This window comes from Sphaeramia orbicularis, chromosome 20 (genome assembly GCF_902148855.1).
Source record: "Sphaeramia orbicularis chromosome 20, fSphaOr1.1, whole genome shotgun sequence".
NCBI classification, from domain to species: domain Eukaryota; kingdom Metazoa; phylum Chordata; class Actinopteri; order Kurtiformes; family Apogonidae; genus Sphaeramia; species Sphaeramia orbicularis.
The window spans coordinates 4,141,591-4,166,738 of NC_043976.1; the positions used below are offsets into that span (position 1 = coordinate 4,141,591).

The window sequence follows — 25,148 nt, forward strand, 5'->3', positions numbered from 1 at the left end:
TGGGAATGCATGTGTATGTTGTATGCACACATGGCTCATGTTGTATGTGCTCTACATGTACTAAGGTTAATGTGTGAGTCTGGCATACTTTGTACAGTCCAACTATGAGCATGTAAGAATCATCATTCAATATAATTGCTAAAACTAATAATGCAAGTTTATAAAGCACTTAAAAATTCAATGTGCAATATTTAGTGGCATCTAGTGGTGAAGTTACAGACTGCTACCACTTTCATATTGTTATAATGTGAGCTTTTTGGTTGAAGGGGTATTAACTCTGGTCTATTCTGAAAATGTAGTAGGTGACAGTACCTTAACACTGGATGCACTTGTCATGAAACAGTAAAAAGAAGAATAACTCTGTTAAGAGCAACTGTATAAATGGGGTGGTCTTCATGGAAGAACCCCCTCCCTCTGGAGATAATATTAAGTCAAATGTAACCTAAACCCAATTCTTATTTTCAGTTGATTAGTCCGTGGTCAAAGCATAATTATGAATACTTAGTTTCAATTCTAGAATAACATTTCCTGAAATCCCTCAAAACTCACACTGTGCCTTAAGCTGCTGAGAGCAGGTATTTAGTAATGATGTCACTTCCACTTGAGAGACCATGACCCAGGAAGTTATCACTATAAAGGTAGGGATGTGTGATGCTTTACATCAAGCTTCAGAAATTACAAAAACAATTAATGCATTTAATGGTATTTGAAAATAACTATATTTGAAAAAAAATTAAAAAATAAAAATCTAAGACCAAAGGAAAAATAGAGAAAAAAAATAATTGCCTGACATTGCAGAATTGATTGAAAACACCACGTGCCTCCTAGTCATATGTTCACATTTTGTTACTCTGTATATGACCTCTGCTGGAAGACTCACTGATGTCTGTCCGCTTCCTGACAAATTTGTTTCAAACAGGCCAACTAGGAAACCAAAATATTTCAATAAGTAATATACATGTTTGAACAAGGCCTTCTAAGATTTTGCTATTCCCTAACCAACCACTACATAGTCCTGCACTTATGAGGTATTTTCCTGTTATTTTATTGTTGTCACAGTGCATCTTGTTGGTTGTTTAGTTATGGGTATTGAGTACTGCATATTTGTGACCTGATCAACTAAGATGGACTGTAAAACTTTTGCTTGTAGTGTTCATGGGGTACGACTTATATATATAATTGTATTTTACATAGTTTTTTGGTTGAGGGACAACAGTTTGCACTATTTGGTAGAATAGCTCTACACCTCACAACTATGACTCTTAATGGTTGTGACAGGTGAGCCAGGTTGCGGATTCACACAGCTGTTCATGATGCAATGTTAGAGCTCTGACAGAAGAGACTGTGTGCTACAAAATAACAGTAGCTTGCTTCAGGCTACACTTTGAGAATGACCAACACCGACTGCTTGTGTGTACGTTCATGTGTGTGTCAATGACAGAGCACCTTGGTGCCTTCCCCGGTTCACTCCACTACCTCCTGAGATGAGCCTGTTCTACCGGCCCACCCTCCCCCTCTACCCCCTTTGATGAATTGGTCCAATGTGAACCCTTGACTGCTTCACTAACCCAATCTGGATGCAACCATTTCCTACATGGGGTTGTAAGGGAAATCTATTGAGTGAGTGAGTGCATTTCAGATAGCTCAAAGTCTGAGGGCTGCTATTTTCACAGATTTGGGAACACTACAGTCCTTAAATCACATTCAGAGGAAGAGTACAATGTGCCTATCATGAGCCATGACAGGTACATTGCAGGCACAGAGATGTATAAATTTAGATCCACCGAATATTTAAATTATCCTTTGCAGCTCAATTTAAGTACCTAATTTACACAAGGTTTCATCTGAACAAAACAGTAGCCAAAGCATAGGTTACGAGTACATTTCTAACTCCTGGTGGAGATCACTTTTCATAAGACAGTAAAGATCCAGCCCAAGGTAGGACCCTAACAGAATCTTTTTGCATTGGTCCAAATGACTGGATAAGTTTGCTTTTTATTCCATTAAACCAACCAGAACACAAAAAAACAATCGAATTCAGGTAAAAAAACAAAAAACAAAAAAACAAACAGATTTCTGTGTTTCAATCAACTGGTGTGGGTACTAGAGGCTGCATAGTGTTGTTAGAAGGCTAAAAGACATGGATCTGCAATTCAGTGGAGATGGAGATACCTGCAAAAACGGATCTGTAGTCAGATTAGTTTAATAGTGACTACCTCAATGTTTCCATGTCCCAGTACATGCATTAAGTAGTCTTTATTTTGAGGAAAACATTTTTTCTGATGCAATTATTCAAAATGTGCATAAAATACTTTGACAGAAACACATTTATTACTTTTGTATTTGGAGGAAGAAACTCGCATAAATATGAAGAAGCAAAATATTTTGTTGCTAGTCCTGGTCAGAACTTTATTTGTCAACTGTACACTTTATAGAAGGAGGCAATGTGTGGACAGTTCACTAGTTTGACAGGACAAGTCAGATTCCTCCACAAGCAAACCATTTGTTTGTAACCTGACTGAGATGGGTGGTTTTAGGGAAAGTAAACCAAAATCACTGCTGATTTGAAAACCCAATTAGAATGAAAAGCTGAAAACAAAACCAGACAAATATTTACTTAAGTAAAAAGTTTCAAAATGGATTCTGTATGTCGTTTACAGGGAATGCTTTTCTCAAAATCAGTCTGTAATTCTGCTGCCCATTTATCCTTGTTATTCTGCATCGTTGCATCAGTGATGTGCAGTGAGCTTTATGGCTGGTGAGGCACTGACTTTTTCAGAGTCAGATCTACAACTATATGAACCCCAAAAAAAAAGATCTTAATCACCATTTTATTGGCAACAGTTAACAAGTTATGTTTCATATCTCATATCAACATTCTTTACACATACATACGTGACGCATATTTCATATTTCACTTGTTAGCACTTGTTTTATGTTCAGTTAATTATATATTTTAATGAAAAAGTCACTGCCAAAGTTTCTGCCATTTTCTCAGTTTTTGATATAACCCTTAACTTTGATTGAAACTTTTACGAACATCTACATGATCAATGAACTAAATATAGGAAAATAGATTGTCACTGAAAAATGCAAAATACAGAACATAATATTAGAATAAATGTTGATAAACCACTTAAGAAAGGGTAACAATAGAGAAAAATTCATTAGGGAACTGCCACAAAACTTAGTCTTTATGGGTTAAGGCGGGGCGAGAAGGAAAAATATACCAATCGCTGTGCTTGACTTGTGCAGTAGCAAGATGAACCTGTGGGCTCACGAGCGCCCTCTGCCATGAGGCAGGACTACTGGCTGTCTTTTTTATGCTGTTTTGTGATTGATCTGATAGACTTAACAAGTTACATACATACATTTTATACATTATCCTGACTGTGGAAAGTTAGTGCATATAATCAAAGTTTATTAACCATTTTATTGCCGATATACAGAGAGACGGCAACACACTCATGGACTGCATGGGATTCCAGCACAGTTTGTGAAGGATTATGCAATCGAAGGGGAGGCAGAGCTTGCTGCTGCAGCGCCGCATGTCTCTTCCCTAAAATTGAATGGGAAATGTGGAAATTCCATAATTTTTAATTGAAAAATAATCAACATTATTGGAATTGCAAGGAAAATACATTACTAGAACAGATCAACAGACACATATCAACTTTTATTTTATTTTATCATTATTTGTTTTCACTTCTTTTTATGACAGGTGCGATTCTGCATCCCGTGCCTCCCCTGACCACACGTCACTGATTCACATACACATTTTTCCATCCAGCACAAAACTGTACAGCAGCTTTCTCTGTCAGACACACATTAACTCTATTTTATCCAGATGAATCTTTACTCCTGTGGATCCACACCATACCCATCCATGGCAGTTTAAAACGTAACCAGGTCATACAAAAGCAAGGTAAATGACAGAGCAATCAATGGCTGCTTATTGTCAGGACCTTGAGTCCTCTCTGATTCAATTACCTGGTATGATGAGAAAGGGCAGCCAGGTAGAGAGGCAGGCTGAGCCCACAACACTGTGATTAATGGGGCCAGGGCCACAGAAATGGGTCATACAGACGAGAGCAGAGGAGGAGGAAAAGGAAGGAGGGGAGAAGAGAAATTATAGACTGAACGATAAAAGGAAAGAGAAGTGAAAAAAGGAAAGGATAAAAGAAAAGGAAAGAACAAAAAACAAACAGAGGGACAGAGGCAATAAGAGAAATGGAGTAGATGAGGGACAACTAAAGGTGGGATGAATGTGACAAATAGGTAGTTTAGTGGTGCAATGACAAGAGGTGAACTGTAGGATACAGACTGTGAACGAGGGGACTTTGTGGCCTTAAAAGCCCTCTGCTGTTTTCATCAGTTGTTCTTTGAACTCTATTTTTGTGCCTCTTCTCTCTCACTTGATCATTTGTCTTCCTCTCTGAAAGAAGTATGTCCTTCTTTGTCACGTTTTCTTCCCCCAGTTGTCTTCCTCTCCTGCCCTTTTCCTTTCGGCACTTTATGATGACATTCATCTCTTCTCTTGTCTCTTTGTCCCTCAGACATGTGCCTTTTTCATCTCTTCTAACTTCCATTCTGGCATCTTTCTTTCCAGCTTTGTAACACTAGAAATTGATTTTTAACGTCCAGTTCACTTTTTGAAGGTCTCAACCTCTTCTTGGAAACAACGGTAATTTTACACTGTCACAGACACAGATGACCCTGGGTTTCAGTATCAGGTCTGTCAAGGCCACATCTCCTGGGATAGGATGCACTGGGAGAACTTACACATTAACATTATTAGGGATTTTTTTTTTAAAGTAACATTCCTTTTAGTTGTAAAAATTTTGTCATTTCTTGATTTTGACTTCACTCTGCGTGTTCTTTGGCAATTGTAATCATGTCTTCATTCCACATTCAAAGACATTTTGCAAATATTACCTATACATATTATTTCCCCACAGTATGTATACAGTTTACAGGGCATAGTCTGTTGGAGTAAGCCTGCCCTTGGCTGACTATAGACTGGTTTAAAGAAATGCCAACTAGTCAAACAGTACAGACAGTTTTGACTCAGGTCCAACTTTGGCAAAGTACTAATCAAGTGTGGAGATCTGCTATGTGAGATTACATTTTCATTTCAATAATTTCCCCCTAGGAATAATTAAATATTCTGATTCAGATTTTCTTGTCAGATATTTGCCACCTTGTTAGGTACACAAGTGAGATAAGATGTAGCTTAGATAGAAGATGTAGCTAAGACAGAGATAGATTTGCGAAACAGAGCATATGCTGACAATGTCCTGCTGCTCCTTCACCTGGATATTTGTTAGACGTAAGAGCAAAATGGAGACTCAGTAACCAGGGCTTTGGCCTTAGTCATGACTTGGTGTCATCTTCTCAAAATCTCAGTCTTGTTTTGGTCTCATTAACTCTGGTCTTGGCCATTACTTGGTCTCATTTTAAATGGCCTTGAATAAAAGACTCTTGTTTCTCAATTTTTCGCTATTTCACAGTATGCTACTTGTCAGGCAGGTGTGAGTGTAGCCTGGAAGTAGAGGTAAATATTAGTCTGAACCAGACAAATTCTAATTCATATACTCAGTCCTTGATGAGCAAAGACAAATGTATTTTACTGTATTCTAATGGCCTGATTTAATCTCTTTATACTGCCTCTTACATGACATTAAGCCTATTTGTTCTGCTGACTTAATGAAAGAACATATTTCACGTTTAGTATCTGACAATTGTTCACTTCACCGTAAAATCAATCATGATTTCCCCTTTTTTGCAGAAAGTATCATCATGTTATTTCAAAGACACACAACAAAATTTACTTGAAACCAGCTAACGTTATATAGAGCGTTACAAATGGCCAAATCGATGTCTCTCTAATGTTGTTTGAATGGGATGACTCTCAGCAGCGGGGTGGGGGTGGGGTAGATTAGTCTGATATAGATTAGCTGCTTGAGAATGAGCACATTTGTTCAGCAGCAATGACATTTTCAAAGTCACTTCTGAGTGCTGCAATACTTTAACAATACTTAAAGTAGGTAACATTCAACAAGTTTTTCTCACACTGCAGGTGCTTAAAACTTTGAACTTACAAATTTCTGAAAGTAGAAAGTATAAAAGGTAAGATGCTTGTAATCACAAGCTAAAGTCACTGCTCTTTCCTTCAGAAGTTACAGATGAGGTAGGAAATAGGATGAATAATGTACTACGTTGAGAATAATTAACTGTGGAAGAATCCGGTTCATCTCCCTGAAGTACAGTGGTCTGTCTGAGTATCATGCAGAACTGTGCTCCACTGATCGATTGATTTTACATCCAAAGGCTGAGCAGGAGGTGGAAATGGTAATACAGGTGCTGTGAGAAGGCTGTCGGGCCAAGTACACTGACCTGATCCTCCCATTATACCCAGCACTTCACTGAATTATTTTTTAGGATACCCCATTACACTGTATGCTTTCTTGCTAGTATTCAGAGAAACTTATGATGCCAAATTGCCAAAATAACAGGATTTTTGCAGATTCCAACAAGTTACATTTTAAAGTGCACTGTATAATATATAGTGACATGTAGAGGAGAAGTAAACATAGAAGGTGACACTAATAAGTTACAAAAAAAAAAAGTATTTTCAGGTATTTACGCACAAATGAAAACCTATTTATATGATTATTATTTTATTCCATTTCTGCCACAAGCCCCCTTTAAATCTCATAAAACAAACCTTTAAGACTTCTGTATAAGTTTATGTCCTAGAATCACTTGGAGCACCAAAAAATGTTCCACAAGTTACTTAATAGAGTTGCAGGTTACAGGAGTTAAGTTAATAAAAGTACAAAACAATATTGCTTGATAACAATAGTTTATCAATCAATCAATCTTTATTTATATAGCACTTTTCATACATTAAGGATGTAGCACAAAGTGCTTTACATATAAGTTTAAAAATCAGTACCACACCCCACCCACTCAAACAAACACCCCCACACACACACACCTGCACCCCCCCCCCCCCCCCCCAGAAGCACACACATACTTAAAAAGACTAACTGAGCATGAGAGGACCAGAAAGTAAAAGAGGAGGCGCTGTCTCAGGGAGCCATCTGCACCAGGAGGCAGCCGCTGACCCCGGCAACCAGGCGCCAGCGACACAGCGCTGCATCCCAACCAGTGGGAGAGGGCCAACTGCCACCGCATCACGGCAGCAGGGACCCCCACCCACCAGAAAGGAGCAGACCCCAGTGAAAGAAGGCCCCCCAGCACAGAGGGCTCCCTCTGATGGAACACTGGAAAATATAGATAAGAAACATTAAAAAGATATAAAAGCACTGATTAAAAGAATCAAAATGTAAGACATATATATATAAATATAAAATAAATATTAAACATTAAAATGATAAAACATGAACATTGGTTAAAAGAGTGGGTAGTGGGTATTCACAGCAGCTTAATTTTTGATGTATTCTGAGTCAATCTTAACACAGGGTGTAAAACTCATTTTAGTTCAGGGGCCACACTGAGCCCAAAAGAATGTCAAATGGGCCAGACCAGTAACACAGCAGTGAAAAAAGTATAATTACTTTATAAAAGTGTTTACATCTACAAAGTTCCCTTAAGAATGTGAATAACATGAACAAACTGTGTTAGAACATGACACTAGGTATGGACCCAAATGCAGCGAGACTCCAGGTTCAGTGGTCAAAAAAAGGATTTATTTTACAAAAAACAAAAGCACAAAAAGGATAACAAAAAGAGAAGCACAACATGCTCTACAAAAACCTAAGAAAACTCTAACAAACTAAAAGAGAAGTACAACGTACTCTATAAGGTCTACAAAGCCTGAGAGGATTAAACAAGGAGCAAGATTCAAAAATACTTAAGCATGAGACATTCTTCACAAGATCACAGATTCAACGCACTGACAACAGACAAAGGGAGCAGGGAGAATATATAAGGGAGGCAGGGATCAAAACAGGTGTGGACAATAACGAGAGGGACACCAGGTGCAAACAATGAAGGGAAAGGGAAGACAGAGACAAGACTGAGAGAGTGCAGACAGAACAGGAAGGAGACTACTATCACCAAAATAAAACAGGAAAAGACAAAAACCCACAACTAAATCAACATAAACGACAACGCATGACAAATTGAATTTTCTTACGAAAAGTAAGTGCAATTTTAACAATATTCTGCCTCAGTTTATCGTCTACACATGTGCATTACAACTTACAGGTCACAATGGATCCACAAATACACAAATCATTTACTAACAGGCAGAATATTGGTAAAATTACATTTACTTCTCTTAAGATATTTCAGGTTGTTCACATTTGTTCAGGTTATTCACATTGTGTGTGAAAGGATAGTTTGTAGATATAAACATTTTCATGTCATTTTATGTTTTATACAAAAACAAATGGTCTGATCCACTTTAGATCATATTGGTCTGAATGTGGAACTTGAAGTAAAATGATTTTAACACCACTGATTGCTAATTTCTTCAGTGTAATTTTTGCATTTCACAAATTCATCCTATGAGCCGGACTGGACCCTTTGGTGGGCCAGTTTTGGCCCACAGGCCATATGTTTAACACCTCTACATTAAAAATTACAAATTGGGGCATTTTTTTCTAGAAAGTGCAGTAGAAAAGTAATGCTGATAATTACTTCCAGAAGTAATTTTTTCTTGTACAAGTGGTGACACTCATACCACACACACCGTTTCCATTAGTGGGCATAGTTTCCATGTTTTGTAATTTACTAATATATAATTTTTCCCAAAAACCTCACATGAAGTTAATACAGTTATGTAACAGTAACAGTTTCATAATCCAATAAAATCTTAAAAGCTAAACATTTTAAGGTCTAAAATTCAGATTATTGGATTTTTTCTCCAACTTCCCAAAGGTTCAGTGTGTGATGTTTCGTAGCAGCTAGTAAAGTTGCAGACTACAGCTAATAGAATACCCTACCCCTCAAACTCTCCTACAGAAGCTACTAAAAGTGTGAAAAAGACCCATCATAAAGCATTACTTTTGTATTGTTTATGCAGCTCAAATACCTGCTTCTGTAATGTGTTGTGTCCCTTACGTGGTGTGAAAGACAGCAAAAACTGTTCCTCTTATAATAGTTTCATATGAATACGGCTGGAAACAGTCTTCTGGTAGATGTTCATTGCTTGAAGATGCTGGCACCATGCTTTCTTTCTCTGTGGGTCACTGAACTCACATGGAGGAAGCACTCAATCAGTTTGAGGTATTGAGGCAGAGCCACAGAGCGGGTGGCTAAATTACAGTCCTGCAGGTTGAGTGCGTCACATGCTCCAAGACTCCACTCTATTCCAGATCATTTAACTGACAGAGCCAGGGAGCGGCACACCAGCACTCATGCATTTCTCACCTAAATATTACTATACTGTCATGCTGAAAAGGGCTCCACACTGACAAGAATCACTAAATTAGGAGGGAATAGGGCAATTTCTATGCACAAATAGGCCCTCTTAAGAAATGTGGAAAATTGTCACTTGAGGCATAGAATATGGCTATGCTCTCAAATAACACAACAGCTTCATAAAAGCCTTTTGGTCATCAGTTACAACAACAGAAAATGGAAGAAATAAAGAACATAAAGCATCTATAACACTGTTTGCCAATTTCAAAGAACACAAAGACAGTAAGAAATGTATATGTGCAGATGTCCTCTGCAGCCTTATATGTGTAACAAACTCAAAGCTGGAGAAAACACTACTCTTATTTCCACAGATTTCTGTCCCATTTAGCAGACACTGCCCTGCTCTGGGACTTTGCCAGAGGTGCATCTCTCACCAAAACAACCACAAAGTCACATCAGTGTTTGCCCCACCCACCCCCAACCCTTTCGGCGCTTTCTCAGCAAAAAACATGTGGTGCTGCTAAAAATACCTGCTTTTGAATCATTCACGTCATACACTATGTAGAGAGCTCATGCATACTCATGACCCTATGCAAATATGTATCATCAGAGTGACTAGTGGGGCGTTCAATTAATGGATTGCAGAGGCTGTGGGGAATGCTACTTTGCTATAATGCACAAGAATGAAGCATTGGCATGCAGGAAAATGAAATTTAATAGTCCGTGTTACACTTTGATCTTCTAACTAATCATGGTTTTAGGTTTGCAGCTCTTTCCCCGCAGTGCATAATTAAGGTTTTACTCTAAGACTACTAGTTTTTACAGCATAAGTGTTGTGGATGGGAATGAAACTGAGAGCTATAAATTTCCAAGTAAAAAGCACAGAAGTTTTTTTGAAAAAATGCAAATGGTACAAATAAAAATACAACTAACAAGCAAGTCCAGCAAGTACTTTTTAAACCTATACCATGGACATGGAATTGCCACAACATCAACAGTGGAAAAAAAAGTGGTCGTAAAGTTTTAGTTTGTCTAGCTGCTCATGATAATTCAGTCCCACACATAAGCAGTTCTTGGTTATATACCGGCAAATTGTTGGCATCAGCTTTTCTGGCTGAAAGCTGCCTCTAGCTGTTGAAACACAAAGAACTGGTTCAGAATTAGGTAGGAACTCTGAACTAATCAGAGCAAAGCTTTATGGAAAAGGGGAAAGAGATATCAACGGCTAATACACTTTGATATGCATATATAAAATAACATATTCAGAGTATGGTTAAACTGTGTCCCAGTGCACAAAGAGCTACTCCTCTTATTAATGAAGTATAAGCACTATACTACTTATCATACTACATTCCATCTAATGTAGGTTAACTAGTGATCGGAAAGGCTCATTACTGTATGAATACCTTATATATCCACTGTGATTTAACACAATAATTGCAAATGGGAAATATTACTCACATAAATCCATAACCAACCATGAACAATACATTTTTGTTCTTATTTAGTGGAGTGGTAAGAAAATAGTTCAAGTCCAAGTTGTAAAGCTTCAGCAGGAAAAAGAGAACCGGCTGGCACAGAGAAAAGAAATAAATCATTTTGATTAATTCTATTTTTGCCAACTCACTCTCCGGCACTGTGTTTAGCATTGAGTTTCTGAGGGTGACATCTCACTTTTTCTTCCCAATATTTTTTCCCAATAATTTTTTGGACATTATGGTCCAGATTTTGGGGACTTCTGACTTCTACTGCTTAATTGGGGCTGAATCTTGTCAAAGTCCTCCCATGCATGTCTCTTCTGTGTTGCTCAAGTTACGTCTCTAATTCCAAAGTGGGCCTCGGTGTCATCAAATGTCCACCCCAAAGACAAATTGGACCTGTGATAGACCAGCTGAGTTTCTGAAAGCCACATGAAGCCTTGACAACTTGCCTTTTTAGATTCAAGAAAATAACTAAGCATGAAATGAGTAGTCTGGGAAAGGCCCAGCTATGATTTGGGAAAAGAACTTGCACCATATTTAAATGGATAAAATAATTATATTTGTCATAGTTCTTTGTAAATGTGGAAATGCAAACAAATTAACCATATTATGTATACTTGCACTTAAATGTATGTATGTACACTTACACTTAAATGTATGTACACTGGAATTCTGTTCATTTGGAACATAGACAAGTTTTAGTAATAATTTTAAATGGCTAAGTCTATTATTTTGAGTAACATGCTTAATCCAAACTGTACATAGTTTGCATTGGAAACCCATTTCTGAGAACATTTAACTTCAGGTGGAAACAGGACTTCAACAGCCAAAATATTGTATCCTTCAACCTCAATACGCATGCGATACAAACTACAAAATGCAGACGTCTTGAAAAACTACAAAATACATATATTATATTTATGTGTGATCTATTCTTGCACAGTTTACTTTTACATTACAAGCTAAATGTAGGAATACAGAAGGCTACATCTTGTAATTACAAATAGTGTAAATGTGAGATTGTGATGTTTCATAATGGCTCTGTCCTTAACACTCATGGGATAAAACCCTAGAAATCCACTGTAGGTCTGATGCTGATCCATCCCATCCTCTGGATTTGGAACTTGAAACAGTTACAGTCTACACATGTCACCTTTATGGTTACATTCTTCTTTGCTTTCAATACTGAAAAATAAAAATAAATGACCAAGCTTTTCCAATCTTATAATCTGCCATGACAGAAAATATTTGAAGCCAAGCATGTATTGTGATGTCAAGAAGAAATGTATGCTCTGTTGTTGTATCTGTCACATTACTGTGGATAACACTAGTGAGTGTGGAACATTACTATACTTGAACAGTAGCAGTGGTAGTAAAAATAACTGCTACAAGTATATTTTATTTACATTTCAATCAAAGATGACAAGAAAAAGTGAATCACCTTTCCACTGAAATCAGAATAAGTTGTCATTCTAACCAAACACAGAAGCTGTTGAAGTGGATGACTCACCTCACTGTGCTGCAGGATTGAACACTTCAGAAGGTCCATATAGACTGGAAACTAAACTAAACTGTTTTGTAAACAATTCACTGATTACCTGTTTAAATATAATTTTCTTTCTTTGCCTATTCTTTATTTTCTCATAGCAACCAAAAAAGTTCAATCTGAATCTCATTTTAGCCTCTAGTTTTATTTGTCTGCAAAATGCAGCACATTTGCAGCTGTAATGTCTACATTTTGTGGAGTTTTAAACTGAAAATGGACAGTTGGAGATCAGCAAAATGTCTGCAAAATTTACCGAAGTTGAACTGAAGTTTGATGGTGTTCAACACTGAGAGGTATTTGAGAATGAAGCTTGACTGAATGGATTTTATCTAAATGCAGTGCAAAAGTATACACAGTTACTTCTCACAGGCTCAGTTTTGCATGAATAGATTGTTCTTAGTCTAAGACTATGTTTCTTTTAGTCTCAGATAAGGCGTGATTCGTGTCTGTGAGACTGGCCGCTTGTCGAGTGATATGGTCAGAATGTGTGAAAAAATTAACATGGCATTGAATGTAAAAACAAGCCTCAAATACCTCAAAAAAGTCAATGACTGCTGAATGTCACGATATGGAAAATATCATGTCTCTATAATTCTAACTTTTCCAAAAATATTTTTCATACCAGCTGTCACAAACATTTGATGCTGCCTGAAGGTAAATGTTTTGACAGGAAAAAGAACAGGGGAAAAAAGAGACCTTACTTCCTTTGACTTTGTAACTCAATCACTAATTCTGTTTTACTTTCAACCTTCCGTACAATGACAATCACTTCAGGCCTTCCGGACTCCAAAATCACTATTTACCAACACAAACTTTTAACTCAAACTATATTTGGTTTGATTTAAGGAGAGTGAGACATTCCTACCACTTTGCTGCTGGGTGCTGAGTGTGCCATCCACGCCTCCATTGGATCCCACTCTGGAGTCAGATGTGTCAGGCTGGTTGAGTGAAGAGTCAAGAGAAAAGTCAAGGCGTTGTTGAGACTGTGTCTTACCGCAGGCGCTTATAGTTCATGTTCACGTGTCTGTAGGGATGCTATGCATGGAGGAGGGTGTGTTAGGAATATTGTATGAGAGCTGTGTTGTGGAGCGCGCAGAGGACTGTGTGCAGTGTATATCTTGGTCTGAGGCTAATTCGAGTGTCGCCTATAGGATAAATGGCAGAAAGTCATTGAAGCTACGAGTGTCAACGAAGTGTGTATCCAAGTGGGCAGTTGGGCACGCTCCCAGCTTCTTCCACTGCTCAGTCATTTATCCAAATGCCAAACATTCTCTTTAGCACTCCTCCTCGTCCATCCACTGCTCTCCCTTCATTAGAAAAGGTCAGCTACAGGTCATTGAACACTCCACATGAACACACACATCAAAAACATTGAGAAAAAAGTTGAGTTTTCATCACAATAAAAAGAGCAGGTAGTCCTGATGCCAAATAACAAGACACTAAAAGACAATTACTTGTGCATTAAGGTACTATTCATGAGCCAGTGTGAGAGTATGCTGCTCAGTTAAGAAAGCACAAGAAGCAAAAAACCATCATGTTCAGAAAAGGGGACAGAGCCAGAAGTCATTCCAAATAAGGGAGAAAATCTGCATGTGTTCTCGTTCAGGATGTCAGATGTTTTATGGAACACTTAAATTATTCAGGCTTGTTTGCCATTCAACATCTTCTTCTTCAAGTCCTCTGAGGAAACACTGAAGGCCTTTCACAACACTACATGATGCAGTGCTGCCATCTGCAGGCCACAGAGGGGAACTGTATTAGGGCATCAAGTAAGCAAACCAAAGACAAGAGGGGCTTTTTCCATCCATCCTTTCCAACACACTTTTACATGGGCTTTGGGTTATAGTCAGTCTAAGGTAACATTGTATGTATCAAACTTCCTTTGAAAAGGAACATCTTGTAGTTTCTGTGTTTTACTTGTAGCTAACACAGTCTAAACTAAACTGTTTTGTCTGAAATGTAACCCTATCCTCCTGTTGCCTGTTTTAATTCTTTCATGAAGGTCCTTTCATAACTTTACCCTTAGATTTGCCGTGCTGATAATCTTGTGGTTGTCTAAAAAATACTTTTACTCATAGTTCTTCTAAGAGCACTTAACATTAGAGATAAAATATCTGGCAGTCATGTTTCTGTAAGTTTGTCCTCCATCTTACCATCCTGCTAGGGGAATATTCCATTTAGCAAGAAAAGTCACATACACTGTTGGATATGAAAGATGTTAAAATGCAGTTCACTTTGTAATCTTCCATGCCTATAAATAGCCATGCATAGCATTTCGAGACACAGCTGGTGCTGCTTCCTCCATCTGCACAATAACATAGAGTAGCCTATGCACTATGGGTTAATGCACATGTATGACTGAGTACTCACATACACAAAGCCACAGAGGGTTATGTAGTGACCTTGCCAGCTGCACCTCACATATACTGGGGCATGATTGCATTAGATTTATATTGTGTTGCATCACCCGACTTTGGATTATTATTCTCTCTTGATGTTCCCTTTCCTGCAGAGAATGAGAAGAGTGCATTGAATCTCACTGACGGTAGGAAAAAAAATGATCATTTATATCCGTCCTACATGTACACTCCAATCCTGGCAGACAGATTTGCTTAATCTTTCCTGCTCTTGTTCATATAACTCTTAAAACAGCTTATACACAGAACTGGACCAAAGAAATTTTAATATTAAAGAAAAACAGGGTGTTAAAGGACGTCACTGGCCTCCATGACAAAGTTGGACTTCTTTTGCAAAAACAAATTTGTAATAAAAATTAAATGTGTTCAGAGAATCTAAATGAAGTTGTCTAAACAATAATCTGTAACATTTCTGCATTAAAATACTAGATTTGGTTGAGATGTATACTTAATATCAAGTGTTTCATGTACAACATACTTATTGAGCGGGTTAAAGTGTTGGGTTTATGCACAAACTTTGACTACTCCCTTTGTTTCAAATGTAGACACAATAAAACAACTATCAAATGAGGGACCTGATAACAAACAGATCAAGATGTTATGGTCTGTTATAGTGGTTTGTCACTTGGCAGGATCAACAAAAGGAAATGACAAGCTCCATGATGTTGTTCAGGTAAAAACCCCCTGCATTATTACCCTCAATACTCTGTCTCGAATACAAGCACCAAACAGCGTAAAAATACCTAAAATGCTCTTTTCCTCTTAAAAATCAGAGCAAACTTTGAGGCAAAAGAGTGATGTCTGAGAATATATAATTGTTATTAAGGTTGAAATATGTCCACAAAAATCCCTGTGCAACTGGGGTCACATGGATGGTTCATGTTTTAGGGATCTGAGATCTTTATTTGTGGCTGTTTGTTTTTTTTTGTTTGTTTTTTTGTTTTAAGTTTAAGGCACATTTCTTATTATTACTGTTTCCTCTTCATCAGTCTTGTGAATCCAAGAGCAGTCTGCAGCTTTAACAGCCTGGTGATTTATTGCCAGGCATCTGTCTAATGAGATGTCAAACTGTTAAATCAATCTGAACGATAATGCCGTGCAAGAAAAGGACAGAACTCTTGATGATCAAGAGAAGGAATGCTTAAGTTAAATCTAAAGAGTTTGAATCATCACTGAATCCATATAAGGGGCCACATTTTGTTTTGATTACACAGACTATGTCTTTCCTTTTCTACTCATCTGAGACAGACAGCACCACAGACTCCCTGTAACGGCACACAGCAAATCTCTGTGATGGAACATCCTAATTAAGACGCTCATCACAAACACGTCTGCCTTGGTAACACCGACAGAAGAAAAGATCTAGTTTGGTAAACTACAAATTTTTGCACATAAAGCAACATGTTTGTGTGACCACTACCCCCATTAAAGCTTTCACTTTCAGTTTACTAAATGCACCTCAACAAACCCTTTATTCAATACATAAATCAAAGCAGATTCTTCCCTCTGTCTTTGTACTCAGTCCCATATGGTTTCTTTTCCAGTCTCAACTCAACTGACTTAATTGCTAATTGCCTTTTCAGCAGCTGAGGGACTACATGTTGTATGTATGTACAAGAAAGTATATATATATATATATATATATATATATATATATATATATATATATATATATATATATATATATACATATATACATATATATATATATACATATATATATATATATGTATATATATATATATCAGTGGCAGCTGCTCGTCTTTCAGTGAGGGGAAACTCATTGTCATCTTGCATCAAAAAAATTGTCAAGTTATTTAAACATAAATTCGGCCCTCTGTTCCTTTTTAGGAAAATGGTCAGTGACCTTATTGTACCAAGTAGGCGTCTTTTCCAGGGACTTGATAGCTAGTTCACTCCGACCTAGCCAACAATATGATTGATTTAACTATCTACAAAACGATATTAAACTCGAACAAGAAATGATTAAATTATGTAACTGAAACAAAAAAATGTTGAAATTATGTTAAATTGAAACAAGGAAGTACAATGAGTGTGTTTTATTTACAGTGCAAGAAATGAACAAGTAATTTCGTAGTGGTCTTTCTCTCGATTTCACCAGCAGAATGTGCAACGGTATTAAACTGAACTCTGTCAAGTGAAGGAGTATATCTCAAAATAGCTGTCAATCAAACGGGATTCAGCCTTTCAACTGATCCTCCAATCAACACATGGAAGCCCAGCATCCAGCCCAGCCGAGGTCCACCCACAGCTCCATTCACCCCCAGAGACGCTGAGTGTCCGGGGGCGGGACAACATTGTGGCATTTATCCAATTACCATCCAGTTTTGAGGCAATAAAAAAAACTGTTCCATTAAGTCCCACTGAAGTGCATGGACGCTGAGTGTCCACGGGTGAATGCACTGACCATAGATCATATGAGAAAACAGCGCAACAGGAATGTATGAGAAGTGAACAACATCGAGTCCATTGATTTGTGATAAAGCTGGTTCTGAACGAACTCGTCTGTGAGATGAACGTGTTCCAACTTATTTGTAGTCAATGAAATGTCAACACAACCGTACATATTTGACCATTTAATTTTCATAATTTTAGCGGAAGCTGAGCTTCCCTTGAGTCTTTGAGAAATCGCCTCTGATACATATATATATATTCAGGGTGTGGAAGCAAAATGTACAATGAACATTTAGTTGTTTTTTCTCAGCAGGCACTACGTCAATTGTTTAGAAACCAAACATATATTGATGTCATAATCATACCTAACACTATTATCCATACCTTTTCAAAAACTTTTGCCCATATGAGTAATCAGGAAAGCAAACGTCAAAGAGTGTGTTTTGCTGAATGCACTCGTCACACCAAAGGAGATTTCAAAAATAGTTGGAGTGTCCATAAAGACTGTTTATAATGGAAAGAAGAGAATGACTATGAGCAAAACTATTACCAGAAAGTTTGGAAGATACTATTAAAGAAGAATGGGAGAAGTTGTCACCCCAATATTTGAGGAACACTTGCGCAAGTTTCAGGAGGCGTGTGAAGGCAGTTATTGAGAAAGAAGGAGGACACATAGAATAAAAACATTTTCTATTATGTACATTTTCTTGTGGCAAATAAATTCTCATGACTTTCAATAAACTAATTGGTCATACACTGTCTTTCACTCCCTGCCTCAAAATATTGTAAATTTTGCTTCCCCACCCTGTATATATATATATATATATATATATATATATATATATATATATATATATATATATATATATATATATATATATATATATATATATATATAAAGGCTGGACTGAAAGACAGCACAGAGGCACTACTCATGGCAGCACAAGAACAGACCCTGAACACCAGAGCAGTAGAGGCTGGGGTCTACCACACCAGACAAGACCCCAGGTGTAGGCTGTGTAGAGAAGCACCTGAGACAGTCCAGCACATCACAGCAGGGTGTAAGATGCTGGCAGGCAAGGCATACATGGAGCGGCATAACCAGGTAGCGGGCATCAATGAAAAGCAGTGATTTGTAAAAATGTATCCACAGCTGATCTTTAATATGGTCTGGTTTCTGTGATTTACTCATATTAGTGATTCAGTTTGGTTTTTTGATCCTTTTTCACATTCATCATTTTCTTTTCACCAGTTCCATTTTGTTTCCTAGACTTTTAATGCTCCATTTATTGCATTTGTGTTGATTGATTGTATGTGCATCAGTGTTTCCTTTCTGTTCAATGGACTTGGCTTAAACTTATTCACAGTAACTTACGTTTTTGACATTGGTTTTGACCACCATCCTTGTTCTATTCGTGACTGAATACTGATGACACTTTGTGTCGTCCAAAGTCAGTTCATAGTCATATCTGTGTTGGACTTTGGAGATTTCTCCACAAGAAAACAAAATTTTTTTCAATGAAAACATCTGTGATTGTACATGATTATGAAGCTGAATTTCTACCGTGTTTGTGCACAAAAGTCTCATAATGCCAGAATTATAATTTAAAAAACAATTTAAATTTAAATAAAAATCTTGTTGAAGAAGTTCAGTAAAAACCATTAGGTCTGTGAAGAGTCATTTAGTTGGTTTCCACTCTTCCTACATTGATGTCACACAGAAGCTGCAGCACAGCCTTACGTATGTAGTTCTGATTTTGGGAACAAGTAATCATGGAAGACAACAGCTAAACCCAATGAATATCAAACCAATGAGAAGAGCACAGACACTAATTAGAATGACCCACCCAAATATAATACTGGCACTTTGACCCCATGTTTGTGTGTGTGTGCATGTGTGTATAAACATATATATATATATATATATATATATATATATATGTGTGTGTATGTAGCATTGTCATGTCAGTAATCTGGACCGTATACTTGACTGCATTTACCTACATGAAAACATCTGTTGGAGGAGCTGTATTCACAGGCTTCCTGCAACGGTGAGGTGAGACAAAACATCTCTGCAATGTAAGAGCTTTTTTGGAGCAATTAGGATGAACAGTTGAGGAGTTTTCTGCAAGGAAGGGAAGATTGGAAGAGACTCCACTGTAGGGGGAGGTAGGGGTTACAGAACATGAGCCTGTAAGATTGTGAGGAAATGAAAGTGCTGCTTCACATGCCCCATATGTCGTATCTCTGTTACTTGCTAAGTCAATTACGAAGCCTCACTCTATCATCATCTCATCAGAGCTCTCTCAATCTCTCATTCACACAAGTGGGTCCCCATAAGGATGACCACCCCAGAGAAGCAGATAGAGTATCAGTGAACAGAAGATGCCAGTAACTTTGAGAATATAGACACACATATAAGAATGATACACTGCTCAGAAGGTCGTACACATACATACAAGCATTAATCACACAATGCACATCACACACTCATATGACCTGTGTCCTACCTGTGTGACTTTTTCTGTGACATTGTGTGTCCGATCGATAAGTTTACATGGAGCTATGATGTCCATGTCCCCAGTGGGCAGGGCGATGAGAGGGTCAGGTTTGAAATCCACAAAGTTGAGAGTGATCTGAGGGATTTTTGAGATGGTGCGGTAACGCATGAGATCTGAGTCCGACGTAGAGTTCAGTATGTTGGATTTACTGTTTACGGCACCTGTGAACATAAAAAACACAGCAGTAAAAGTAAAGATTGATCTGATTCAGGAAAAGGAGTCATGTGTTGATATCTGTTTGTATATGCATCATTTTCTCACCAGTGCTTCCTGGCCGGATGCTCGTTCTCCGGTTCTTTCTGTCCCAGTCTGGCCTCATTGCTTCAATCTCGTCCACGGAGGAGGCACGCCGCATGCTGTGGAAGCTTTCCCGTGAGCGGCTGTGTGATAAAGAACAGTTGGAACCCGAGGCGTCCGGGTTGAGGCTGAGCCGGTGATGTGGGGCTACGCAGGGTGATGACTGGGTGAGTGGGCCCACCAGTTTGCCTCCGTGAGGGGATACAGGAGGCTCAGAGCCCAATAGGGTGCGCTGGTCCTCCTGGCGGTCCTCTGGCCAACCCTGTAGAGCTGACCTAGGACACAGGCAAACAGATGTGATTGGATTTAAAGGTTTAGAAAAGCTGGATAATTCAGATTAAACCCATGAAAGGTCAAGTGTCTGTCCTAAACACTTTGCCACACTGCTACAGCTTTACATGAGATGAGCAAATATACATTTTAATGAAGTAACACAATGAGTTCCCTGCAGTAACAAATTTCACATCCAACCCATTCTGCACAAATTATTATAGAGCATCCTACAATCTGTCTATGTTGTTCTGAACATAGACCTTTTATCAATGACTACTGATTTGAAATGTTTCACATTAATAGAATTGGTTCATACTCTTAAGGCCAGATTTACCAAGTAGATGGGATTTGTCAACTCTGCTGTGGATGTAGGCTACTGACAATGCATTATTTAATTAACAGAGACAGAGCCAATTTATCTTAACACTGATCAATCTACCATGACTAACACAAATTATTGTAGTATCAAAAGCAAAAGGTGAGTGTATAATCCAGGTTCAGCTTTTTTTGGAAAGTTTTTATGCATGTTTCTCGGACCAAGGAGACCAAGGTGCGTCAGCAGCAGAAATGTTCTGCAGTAAAATTGGAATAATTATTAGAGGAGGAAAGCAATAATTTCAGAAAGATCAGTAAAGCAACATCAGGAATTCCACTGTGAGAGGGGTAAATGTAGTAACATTTGTCTAGACCACTACATTTACTACATTTATTTCATCAGCCATACATTGTCATGAACCTGGAATAACAATGAAAACCTCAAGATTCTGTGTATTTCCGCTAAATTTTTTAGTGAAGGATGATATGAAGCCTTGAAACACTTAAGGTTCCAGTAAAAGTTTATGAAATCTCTGCTTGTACCTCCTGGCTTTTTGGGAGCATTAATATATGCCTATGAACTCATCCTGTTAGTGACCATGAGTTCATAAGTGACCAGTGACCAGAGACAACACAGGTGAATACGTGGACTGTGATATCTAGCCATATGAGCTAAAGTACGCTGAGAAGACCTAGAGGCCAGAAAATGAAGGATAACCAGAAGTTTCTGTGTAGCAGGTATTGCGTGGTAAATTAAGCAAATCATGAAAAATTTACACTGTTTATTGATGTGATCTAATAACTTTTTCTGGGATTCCAAATAAATAAACACAAGTCAAAAAATAATCTCTTTCATCTATTTTTGACTTTATCTTTACAGTTTAATGTGAAACTTCCATGAAAAGGGTTGATCTTAAAGGTTTTAGATGCTATGATCCAAAAGGAAAGCTCCTACAAATTCATACTATTGCCAGAGGTGGGTAGAGTAGCCAAAAATTATACTCAAGTAAACGTACTGTTACTTTACAAAAATATTACTCAAGTACAAGTAAAAAGTAGTCATCCAAATAAATACTCAAGTAAAAGTAAAAAAGTACCCAATGAAAAAATCACTCGAATACTGAGTACTTCCTGAGTAACATCATATGTATTGTTCTTTTAAATTAAACAATTAATAAATGAAATGTTGAAATAAAATACACATGGGAACATTACAGCTACTTACAAATATACCACGCAATAACCATTTTTGGTTAAATCACATTAATATCTAGTCTGTTCTTGTGGAGGCAGATACTGTGCATGGTTTTCTTTTTACTTTTACGAGTTAGCCTAGATGTCTTTGAACACATCTTCCCTTTCTGTCGAATATCTTTAACTCTAATTAAACAAACTGTATTACAAACAGCGTTAGACTGTCCACAGCCAAAACTACGCTTATTACAACTTAACATGACATGGCTTCTCAGATTCGAAGTTGAGTTCTTACAGGCTGAAGTGTCGACTTGTTTGGGCAGACACAGATGACAGCACATGACATAGCTATTCTTTTTCATAGACCATAAGGCAAACATAGTTTGAATGTGCGTCCAGAAGTGTTAGGGCTGGTTCTGTCTCTCTCACTTATATGCAGTGAGCACCGGGTCAGGGAGAGTTCACCTGAGAAATTACAGGGGGGTTGTTGTTTTGTTTTTTCATTTCCTTGTTTTTAAGACACTTAATGAGAAATTATCATGTTATCAGTACTAGTATTTCTTTATTTACTATAATTATTATTACTATTATTTTATTTTTTTGCCTACTGGTGGCACCCCCTCCAGCGGTTGGCGCCCGAGGCAGCCACCTATGTGGCCTATACCACAAGCCGGCTCTGAGGGGTGTTCCACGTCTTCTATCTCATCTAGATCCGAATCACAAGCTGTTGTTTCATCCATTGCTGACGTCCACCCCTGTGTTTGTGCTCCGGTGCGCTCACTCTACTCCTGTGTGAAACCAGAACCAAGCTGTCATGTGACTGCCTGGCTACATCTGATTGGTGGTACGGAGTAAAACATAGCTAGTGGAACACAGTCATGTGAGTTTTTGGTGAAAGTCTTTCTAACAAGACAAAACGAATGGTTCGTGCATTAACAAATGACAAAAAATAAAAGTAACGAGCGGAATGTACACCATTGTAACAGAGTAGAAGTAGAGTTTCTTCTTCATAAATATACTCGAGTGAACGTAAAAAATATGTCGTATTAAAAGTACTCTCAAAAGTACAATTTTTACAAAAAGTTACTTAAGTAAATGTAACGGAGTAAATGTAATGCGTTACTACCCACCTCTGCTTATTGTAAAAATGTTGACAAAAGTAACTGTCCACACCTTGCCAGTGCTAACTTTCCACTGCGTATATAATCCCTACAGTAGTTTTACAACAACAAAAGAGGTTTTACGCTGGTGCAAAGTATTAGTAAATCTGTCCCTTAAAGTTTTCTAAAGCTGTATTTGTTGAAAATAATCCTTGGCTTACCTGTTTCCACTGATTTGATCCTGATGGTCTGGTGGTAAAGGGGGAAGGGGTAGGAATTCCCCCAAGCCCAGGGATTCGGGACAGTGGTGGTCCGGGTGGAGAGGCAGGGGCGTCGCAGTGGGGATCTGACCAGCCTCTGCGTCGTCCAGAGACACTTTACTGTTGGACAAAGAGCGTAGCAGGGGGAGACGCAATTTGAAGCCTCGTGGACGACCTGGAAGTGGAGACAGAGGAGGAAAAAGGCTCATTCCCTGAAGGACGACGGGTGGGCGTTAGTATTCAATTGTGTGAGCGTGGACACACTGTATTAAATGAAAGCGTGAAAGGCAAGGGTAGAGAGAAAAAGGCAGATACAGAACAGAGCAGGTCATGTTAGGAGAGGGAGATTTGAACTAGATCATTCTGAGCCAATAGACTTTCAAAACACAGCCCCAAAAGTAATCTACAGGAATCTGGGACAGCACCATTGATTAGATTTAGGTTTTAGCCACAAAGTTAAAAACAAGGAAAATGGCTGAGTGACAGACTTGATTTCTAATATCATTGTCCCACTACAGATGCAATTCCCCTGGGTTACCCCTCTGGAAAATAAACTGCACAGAAAGTTCAGGAACAAAAACATTTTGTCAACCCTTGATTTGGCACAACGGATTCAGAAACATAGAAGCTTAGTAAATATGAGGACCACATGACCTTTCAGTAAAATGGAATAAAGTGATCCAAGTGATTTAAAGTGATAGTTGCCTCCACACTCGTTATTGAAATGGAAATAAACAGATAGGCAAGCTGGAGTAAAGTAGGGCAAGAGGATCATACCAGTGACGAGCCAGGTGGGCAGGCGGTGGTTAAGATCCTGTTTGCTGTTGTGGAGCGTTTCTTCTGTCATGACCTCGAAGTTAAGGATGAACATGATCACCACGCCATCCTCATTCTTGACTGGGACCACATCCACCATACACAGGATGCACTGACCTGCAGGGGCAAATGGTTAGATAAGGCTTAGTTCCAGTGGCTTCATTCAGTGGAGGTTTTTGATCTGAGGTCTGGAGTTTATGCAGCTTTAGAATTCCAGTTTCAAATCCCAACTCCTGTTGCAATACTCTGAGCAGGCCATGCAAAGACATTAATACATGTGGAAAATAAGAATACCAGACACAAACTTGGACGGGGACACAACATAAGACACTAAACCTCTGAACACTTTGTTACTGTTGACAGTGATGAACTTTCATGTATTACTCCAAACATTTAAACCCAAATATATCTATAATATCTGTACTTTTCACTCCTTCCATTTTGCATTTGAGAGGATCTATTTTTATTTTGCAGCACTGCACCTTGCCAACATCAAGACCAATTTTACCATAAATGAAGAAAACAGTAACACATAGAAAAGATGATCCCCTAATGTATGACATAAGCACACCAAGGGCCGGATCTACTAAAGATTTGTGTGCATAAAAAAGTGTGCAAACTCATTGCATACGCAAAAAAAAAAAGTACAAACTGATTAACTAACAGTGCACGCTAAGGGTTGCATCTTTCAAAGGTGCAAAATAGCTCGTCTGCATTCAGTTAGTGCATTTGCTACAATGAATATGCAATATGGGCTGTTTACATGCAATTGTGCATGTGCTGGGAGGAGGAAATGTAAATATATTAATTTAGCGCACGCAAAGTGATTTATCCAACCTGAAAGCAATTTTGCTAATAGAAACTGCATCTATATTTAACACGTCTCAAAGGGAGGTGCAAACGGTTTGTATGTGTAATTGTGCACAAATGGCTACAGTTATTGTCGCAAGAAGGAAACATCAAATGATGAAACAAGATGCAGAGAATGCATTTTTCACCCTCGTATGAACATTTTTGTAATGACAGAAGCAAAAATAATTGAGATGTATGCCCCCCCCCCCCGTTATTAAAAATACGCAC

General features: G+C 38.2%; 1 protein-coding gene across 2 annotated transcripts in view; it reads right to left on the minus strand.

Annotated features, from left to right (window-relative positions):
• kcnh2b (potassium voltage-gated channel, subfamily H (eag-related), member 2b) overlaps positions 1-25,148 on the minus strand; it is a 463,037-nt gene that overhangs the window by 182,472 nt on the left and 255,417 nt on the right. For both annotated transcript variants that reach the window (XM_030122825.1, XM_030122826.1), the window contains 4 exons: positions 24,030-24,185; positions 23,214-23,427; positions 20,075-20,385; positions 19,763-19,974 (listed from right to left, as the gene is read on the minus strand). In XM_030122825.1, the coding sequence (XP_029978685.1) occupies positions 19,763-19,974; positions 20,075-20,385; positions 23,214-23,427; positions 24,030-24,185 (893 nt within the window). The remainder of the gene's footprint in view (positions 1-19,762; positions 19,975-20,074; positions 20,386-23,213; positions 23,428-24,029; positions 24,186-25,148) is intronic.